Consider the following 9,241-nt stretch of genomic DNA (forward strand, 5'->3'; position numbering starts at 1 on the left):
ATATCCTCTAGGCAGTCACCGTTCCAGCTCATACCACCAGCAGGAGTCCTACAAGCACCTGCTTGAGGCTTTGTCTCTGCTTGAAGTGCTGTGGAGTGGCTTTCAAGTAGTAGTACCTGGGAATTAGAGGGTGTATACCCAGCTTTCCTTGCTGACCAGAAAAATTACACAACTGAATACATATTTGAGAATTAACCCATGAGTGGGATTAATGGATTTCATGACATCTTTCAAAGGTCCTCAGCAGAAATAAACATAGTTTCCTACAGTGGTAATTGGTTTACAAATTCATCCTGCTTAGGCTTCCTTCTCTTGTCTCACATCCCCGCTCCCTAATAGTACACCCTCGAAGCACACAAATTCTATTTTTAGAGTCTGCTTCTGGGGGAACCCAGACTAAATAAAAGTGCTCAACCTTCTCACAAAATGTTCACAATACATCACCAGGACATAGGACTTAAGCAGCAAAGCGAGACGTTTATTCACGAGTCTGCAGAGTCGGGTGCACAGCTAGCTAAGGGCATGTGCACTGAAGTAGACAAAAGAAAACTGGTTTTATACTAATGCGATTAGCTCCTTCTCCACCTCTAACCCCCTCCCTTCCACCACCACCGCTCCCCCCGCCCCCGCCCCCTTTCTTCATTACTGGTTAATCTGGGTTCACAACCTAACATGATTACTTAACTCAGGGTGTGATTAACTAAGGGTAATTTAGTTTTAGGTCTGTCTCCAACTTACTTGCAAAATTATCTAGCTACATCTTCCCATTTCTCTGTGTTTGGTGATAACAATCTTCCTCCTTTTGATCCCAGAGATATGTGTGAGGAGCTTCGGAATGTCATTTCCTCGCCCCTTTTCCATGATTCATCTGTAAATTATCTCCTACTGGTTTGAGAGTCACTGGCTTGCTTCTTTATCCCTAACATGTTGAAAGGTAAACCTCTCCCAGTAGTACATAGCTCACTACAGTGGTAACTCTTTTTTTTTTTTTTAAGATTTTATTTATTTTTAGAGATAAGGGAAGAGGTAAAGGGAGAGAAACATCCATGTGTGAGATACATCAGTTGGTTGCCTCTCACATGCCCCCCAACTGGGGACCTGGCCCACAACCCAGGCATGCACCCTGACTAGGAAGCGAACCAGCAACCTTTGGGTTTGCAGGCTTTGCACTCAATCCACTGAGCTACACCAGCCAGGGCCACAGTGGTAATTAAATGGGGATGGATTGGGAAGGGTTGGGTGGTGGGCATTTGATGTCTTCTAGGATATCTATACCATAGTAAAGCTACCATAGGCTATTGACTTTACAGGACTAAAATTCCAGTTTTGTCAAAGCAGGTGAAAAGACATGTTTAAACCAAATACACACCAATTTATAGTGCTCCTAATAAACCACTAACTTTTAAAATACCTGGTTTTATAATTTCTCTGGTCATTTCATTTCTTGGACTGGGAGATATATGTGGGGAAACAAATTATGAGAAGTATCTTTGGCAGCACAGATCTAAGCAGGCAAATTGAGTTGGCTCTTAATGGTTAATGCCATTGAGCTATGGCTGCATTGACTCCAAACATAACCTGTTCAAGTCCGGAAGTTGAGATACCTCTCCTTTGAGTTGGCTTTTCTTTTCTCGACTTCATGAATCTGGCTCCACTTTTCTGCTTGTGCTCTGGGAGACATCATTTCTTATTGTTGTAGCTCTTGAATTCTGGGCCTTACTCTTCTTCCCCTACTTCTTAACCTCGTACTTCACCTTTTGAAATTTTCTAGGTCTTAAATAACTTCTACAGCTTCATTAGTGGCAGAAGCATTTCCTTGTCTTTTTTTCCCTGCAGCAGTGGGTTTTGCTCCTTGTAGTTTTCTTCTGTATTTTGTTTGTTTGTTTGTTTGTTTTGTTTTCTTCTATTCCTTTTAAGTGGAGGCGGTTGAGTTTTAAAAGTTTAAGCTGTGGCCCTGGTCAGGTAGCTCAGTTGATTAGAGCATCATCCCAGTGTGCCAAGGCTGCGGGTTTGAATCAACCAACGAATGCACAAATAAATGGAACAACAAATTGATATTTTTCTCTCTAAAATCAATAAATACATTTTGTAAAAAAGTATAAGTTGCTGCTTGAACTGTTATGATCTCATTTTTATTTTAATGCTGTTTGCTGGATCATGTGCCAACATGCCTTTGTGAGTGTGTTGTATTTTGTTTCATGCAACAGAAAACACCCAAAGGACTTTAAACAGTAGGGGATTTATATCTTGTATATATAACAAGAAGTCCTGGGGTAGGATGGCTTTGGGGTTTTGTTTTTCTTACTTTGTCATTTTTAGTTTGTACTGTGGGCTGCTCCCCTCATGGTTGAAAGGTGGCTGCTTCAGTTCCAACAGCAGGAGAGGATTTCTTCCAGGTGTTTCCTTGTATTGGGGGGCAACCTTTCCCAGAAGCCCTTCCTAAACTTCTCATTGGCCAGAATTATGGCACATGCCCCTTCCTAACTATTCCTAAATAAAATTGACTTGATGGATATAGATTAATCAAAGTCTGTTCTCCTTGGGCTGATTGTGTAATTTTTCCCAGGAATGTGGCCTGAAAGGGGAGGGTGAATACCCAGACAAAAGTCCGGGAGTTAGGGTCTGTATTTTGCTTCCTGAGCATATTTTCTTATAGCAAATACAACTTATGCTTTTCTATCAATAATAATCATCACCTCGAAACTTTGCGTATCTTCCAGATCTTTTCCTCATTGGATCTGCAGCTTCCATTATTATTGTCAAGAAGGAGAGCTTTCTCTAGTTGTTCTTTCGATTTTTCTACCTGTAGCTTTCAGTTTTGTTAATTTACTGGCACTGGGATCTTTCTGAAGAATATATCAGGTTGTTTTCTGAGCTCGTCACTTGCTACCTGGGGCTCCCTCGGACATGAACTCATAAATTTGTGTACAAAGATTTGAAGAGTTCTGCAGAGAACTTGCTGATGACTATTCTGTTGGATGGTTTATGTGTGTAATTGATACCTGTTGTCCACAATGCAGATTAAGTAAACCAGATTATTTTCTAACATTTTAAAGTAGGCAGTAGAGGCCCTGGCTGGATAGTTCAGTGGATTAGAGTGTTGTCCTGATACACCAAGGTTGCTGGTTCGATTTCCAGTCAGGGCGCATACAAGAAGCAACCAGTGAATGCATAAATAGCACAACAAATCTATGTTTTCCTCTCGCAAATCAAGTAAAAAGTAAATAAAATAGGCAGTGGAAAATTTTTAAAATAATTTTGTATACGTGTTAAAGTAGTTAAACAAGGAGGGCATTAAACTGGGGTAGCTTTGGTACCCTTGTAAACAAACCAAAACCTAAGCCAAAGCCAATGAATGAACTTGAATCTAAAAAAGAAGAGGAAATTGGATACACCAACAGGCATACCAGGGACGTGCACACAGAGGAAAGACCATTTAAGGGCACAAGTAGAAGATGGCCATCAACATAGCAAAGAGACTTAAGAAGAAACCAAACCCGTAGGCACTTTGAACTTGGAATTCCATTCTTGAGAAGTGTGAGAAAATAAATTTCTGTTTAAGATGCCCAACTGTATACTGTCAAATCAACACTATCAAATAATTATATCAGAGCCCTTTTATTTGTGGGGGGGTGTAGATTTGTGCCACTAATGTGTGTGTGTGTGTGTGTGTGTACATATGTATATGAGTTTTAATTCCCTGGGTGATAATGAAAGTACAGCTAATACTAGGAAAAATAACATGCTGAGCATAATTTGACCATAGATATTGATGTTGGAATATTTCGGCACCTGTACTTTAATGTGCAAACACATAGAGATACTCTTGCACATAGTGCATCAGTAAGGATGTCTATGTGTGTGTATTGAACTCATTCTGATACCTTCACATGGGAAGTAAACCAACCAATAAGACAAAGCAATGCAAACTGATAAAATGAACAAAGGAGTAATATTTTTCTAAGATACTTTTATTGTACCAAAGTAAACCCAAATACACTTTAATATACCAAAATCTGATTTTAGAAGTTACTATTTCAAAAGAAGGGAAAAGAGCAAGGACTTGCAGTCAAGATGGAGGCATAGGTAAACATGGCTTGTCTCCTCTCACAACCACGTCAAAATTATAACTAAACTATAGAAGCAGCATCACTCAGAACTGTCAGAAATTGAGTTGAATGGGAGTTCGACAACTATGGAATTGAAGAAATCACATCCATCCAGACAAGTAGGAGGGGTGCAGATGTGGAGACAAGGAGTAGCCTGGTCCCACACCCACGTGTGGTGGATTAGAATTCAGGAGGGCTATTTCAGGAGTGAGGAGTCCCAGCCCCGTACCAGGTCCCCAAACCGAGGGTTGCAATGCCAGGAAGGTGTCCCCTGGCAATCCCCTCAGCAGGGATTGAGTTGGTGGAAGAAGCTGCTGCAGTTCCTCTTAAAGAATCCATACCCAGACTTACTCAGACTCACTCTCTCAGCTCCAGCAGCAGAGTAGCAGCTTAAAAGGCACCAGTGGCATTGAGGTGAGAGCTGGTGTACAGCTTTCTCCCAGACGGAAAGGCAGGCAAGGGGCCTTTGAACTTTTTCTGAGCCCTACTCTGATAGAACCTAGAGGTGGCAGGCTATATCTGAGACTCCATCAACCTAGCAAACACTGTTTGCCCCACCCTGAAAAGCACCTGAGGCTCTGCTCCTCCTAATCTGCTAATAGTGGCTTTTCCATATGAATGGCAGGTCTTGGCTCATGCTTCACAACTTCCTAAATTCTCTGACACAAGCAACAGCCAGCCTCAGGGAGCCCCCAGCCAGCCCCAACACCTTGCTAAATGGCCCCAGGTCTGGCACTAGCAGCAGCCAGCTTAGGTTCACAGCTTGGCTTCATCTGGGAGCTGCCAAGCCCACAAGTAGCAGCCATTTCAGATTTCTTTATAACTCAGGCAGGGGTCCCTGGGAAGAACACAAGTAGGGGCTGACCTTGGTCTACACCACCCAGGAAACCCCAGAGACTATGTACCCAATAGACAGCTACAGACCACGTTGGAGCACCACCACCCTGCCCCTGCACAGCTGATCCTCCACAGAGGGCAGAGGTTGGTGGTCAGTGGCCACAGCCAGTCCTTGCAGCTGGTTGGCCTGGGTAAATTCTTCCCATTGACCTGCCCACAGCAATCAAGGCTCAAGTACAAGAGGAGCGTGTACTCAACCCACATGAAGGGCGCACCTTGAGTACCCAGCTTGGGTGATAGGTAAGGTTGTGCTGCTGGATCCTACAGACACCTACTACAGTAGGCCACACTACCAAGACAGGCAGTCATAGAAGCTTGACCTAATACATAGGAAAAAACAGGGAGGCTTCCAAAATGAGGAGACAAACATGGCCCAAATGAAAGTACAGATCAAAACTCCAGAAAAGAGCTAAATGAAATGGAGATAAGCAATCTATCAGATGCAGAGTTCAAAACACTTGTTATGAGGTTGCTCAAGGAACTCAGTGAGGATCTCAACAGCATAAAAAAGATCCAGTCAGAAACAAAGGATTCACTAACTGAAATACAGAACATTTTATTGGGAAACAACAGTAGAGTGGATGAAGCCAAAAATAAAATCAATGTTTTGGAACATAAAGGAGTAAAAAACAACCAATCAGAACAAAAGAAAAATGAATAGTAAAAAAAAAAAAAAAAGTATAGTGTAAACAGCTTCTGGGACAACTTCAAGCATTCTAACATTTGCATCATAGGGGATCCCGAAGGTGAAGAAAAAGAACAAGAAATTGGAAATCTATTTGAAAAAATAATGAAGGAAAACTTTTCTGGTTTGGTGAAGGAACTAGACATGCAAATCCAGGGAGCACAGAAAGTCCCAAACAAGACGGATGCAAAGAGGCCCACACTAAGACCTACTATAGTCAAAATGCCAAAGGTTAAAGATAAAGAGGAAAGCTTAAAAGCAGCAAGAGAAAAGCAGTTAGTTACCTACAGGGAAGTTCCCGTAAGACTGTTAGCTGATTTCTCAAAAGAAACTTTGCAGGCTAGAAGAGATTGGCAAGAAATACTCAGTCATGAAAAACAGGGACCTACAGTCAAGATTGCTCTACCCAGCAAAGCTATCATTTAGAATAGAAGGGCAGATAAAGAGCTTACCAGGTAAGGAAAAACTAAAGGAGTTTATCAGCACCAAACCATTATTACATGAAATGTTAAAAGGGTATTATTGAAGAAAAGATCAAAACTATGAACAATAAAATGGCAAAAAATACATATCTATCAACAATTGAATCTAAAAAACAAAGTAAGCAAACAAGAACAGAGACAGAATCATGGATACAGAGAGCGTTTTGATGGTTGCCAGATGGGAGGAGGGTTTGGGAGAAAGGATGAAGGGGTGAGGGGATTAAGAAGTACAAATAGGTAGTTACAGAATAGCCACAGGGATATAAAGCACAGTATAGGAAATGAAGTAGCCAAAGAACTTATATGCATCACCCATGGACATGAACAATGGTGGGGGCATTGCCTGAGGGAGTGGAATGTGCTGGGTGGAGGGGAGCAAAAGGAGAAAAATTGGGACAACTGTAATAGTAAAAATTATAATTAAAAAAAGAAAGAATGAGGATGGTTTCCTAGTTTTTAGATTAACCTATTGAATATAATAAAATGAATTTTATGCATATGTATATATACATACATGTAAGTATATATGAAAAACCTAGAAATGTCAAATATTAGCATTGATATAGAGCAATGACTGTATCATGTTATTATGTTTTCGTTGTAATTTGGTATGTTTAAGTAGTGAAAGGAAAAAAAATAGGTAAAAAAGTACTCAGTATTATGGGCCTATCCTAATTCATGTAATCATTCCTTATTTATGGATACTGAAGTAGTTTCTAGTTCCCAGTTTAAACCCTCAGAGCTTCAGGAAAAAGCTCAATTTTATAAACTTACATCATGAGGAAATAAAGCATTTCTTCATTTTTCACATGAGAAACTAATTTTAAGTTTGCCTTCCCATCTTGCCGGAAGGGAAAGAAGTGCCAATGTGTCCCTTGTAGACCTGTTCTCACATGACTTTGGTTAGCTTGTAGATTTTCCAGATGCTGGAAGGCATTGTAATTACAGAGAAGAGGTCATATTTGTCTGTAAAATGCATTTGTTCAGAAGGAGTCAGCAGATGCTTCCATTCCCTCATGCCCATGGTGTTTCCAGAGGCAGTATGGTGCTTGGAAGCAATCCTTTACTCTGAAATGAGTACAGAAAAGAATGGCTGCCCACAACACAGAGTAAAACTTTTATTTGGATTTCCGGGTGGTTTCTTTTCCCGCCTGCAGTAGTTTTGTCCTGAACAGGATGACTTCATTATTTATCATCCTTTAAATTGCACTGACCCTGTCTCTAAAGGAAAGAGGCCTGGACTAGGTTCTGTGAGAATGATGTCACTTTCCTTTTCCTGAAAGTGAGCTTTGCATCATGTGGAGTAGAGCTGAAAATCTTCAATGAGGCACAACTGGGATCCTAGAGTGTCCTTTTCCTGTGATCAGGACTCAGAAAAGGTTGTACCTTTTCCTGAAATTTTGGGGGCTGTAGAAGTTGACCTAAAGGCTTGAGGTTTCTACATATTGTTGGTGCAATTGGCCAAGGGGACGAGGTGGTTCTCCAGCTGACCTTGTGTGGTGTGGGCTCAGTGTGTCTCTTTTTGAGGGTCCCATTCTGCAATCAGTGCCTGGCAGTACTCATCCCACCATTGTATAATGGAAGATATGTCCATCTGATCCAGATCCTGTAATTGATGTTTTTTGTGCTCAGGATGAGGCTGAGAATAGTCCTCCAACTGTAGTACTTCTGTGGCAGACTGTTCTTTGTGATTCTGGCATTTGACTTGGTTTTGGGGCCAGAAAGGAGTGTGAATATTGGGTAGGTCCCCTCCTGGAGTTAGCGATATTGGCATGTAGTTTGTAAGTGTCAGAGTAGAGGGAGAGTTCTCTCCTCCCTGCACAGCCTCTATGGGTTGCACCATCATGACACTTGGTCCTTGGCTTACACAAGGGACAAAGGACACATGGGATGGGAGTAGAGCAATTAGAGGTGTTTGGTTCTTGCTGAAAGAATTGGAGGAAGGAAAATGATGAGACCAACCTGGGAGAGTGGACAGGTTGATTTCGTGCTGCTGAACTCTCAGATATGGTGTCCCATTTATGCCAGCTACCAAGGGATTCACAAGCTCACTTCCACTTTGCTCAGGGTATAGAGATCTTTGGTTCTGAAACCACATGTATGTGAGGAAAAGGGGAGACATAGATATCATAAGACAAGTAATTCTGGCTGTTTCTCATACTGTTTAAGACAAAGGGAGTGTTAATGTAGACCTTAATATCAGGATGGTTTTATATATATGAACAAACAAATTGAGGTCATAACACAGTCAGCAATAGATAAACTGAAATTGGCTGAAAAAGCACATGTTCTAGAATCCTCCCTTTAATTACAATAAAGGATTAACAAACAAGTTCTCTTGACCAGGGTGACAGTTTTCTCTTCTTTGAAGATCTATGCATAACAATATATATCTTGCCCTGGCTGATGTGGCTCAGTAGATTGAGCATCAGCCTTGAACCTAAAGGTTGCTGATTCGATTTCTGGTCAGGGCACATGCCTGGGTTGTGGGTCAGGTCCCCAGATGAAGGCATGCAAGAGGCAACCAGCTGACGTTTCTCTCCCTCTCCCTCCCCTCTCTCTAAAAATAAATAAATAAATAAATAAAACAGAAAACAAAAAACAAACAAACATATCTTATATATACTTGTATAAATCTGAACAAGGGTTAGTAAGTCTTTGAGGGTTTCTATTCTGATAAACCTATGAATGTGCTTCCTAGTATAAGCATTTAACATATATTAATTAAACCACTATCCCCATAATTTAGGTAGAAGGAACTCAATGGAGGTGGTTTTGTTCTTCAACTGAAGACATTTGACATGTCTATAGATTTTTTTGGGGGGGGGGTGTTTCACAAATGGGGGGAGCATAAGCAGGCAGGGTATTAAGTTGGTAGAGGCCAGGAATGCTGAGAAATATTCTATTAGGCATAGGACAGCCTGTTACAAGAAAGAATTCTCTGACCCAACATGACAACAGTGCCACGGTAGAGAAAACCTGACTGTTCTCAAAATAGGTATTAACTTTCATAATTTCCTACATTGCTGCTGCTGGTGATTTTAAATGGACACACTACTGACAATTTG

General features: G+C 41.1%; 1 protein-coding gene across 1 annotated transcript; it reads right to left on the reverse strand.

Annotated features, from left to right (window-relative positions):
* Window positions 1-7,680: 7,680 nt before the first annotated feature.
* DUXB (double homeobox B) lies at window positions 7,681-8,295 on the reverse strand. The gene has a single exon (XM_090261080.1). It carries the CDS (start codon window positions 8,293-8,295, stop codon window positions 7,681-7,683), a length of 615 nt encoding a protein of 204 aa, XP_090117206.1.
* Window positions 8,296-9,241: the final 946 nt, after the last annotated feature.

Source organism: Furipterus horrens, unplaced genomic scaffold (assembly GCF_987537825.1).
Source record: "Furipterus horrens unplaced genomic scaffold, mFurHor1.1.pri manual_scaffold_13, whole genome shotgun sequence".
Classification (NCBI taxonomy): Eukaryota; Metazoa; Chordata; class Mammalia; order Chiroptera; family Furipteridae; genus Furipterus; species Furipterus horrens.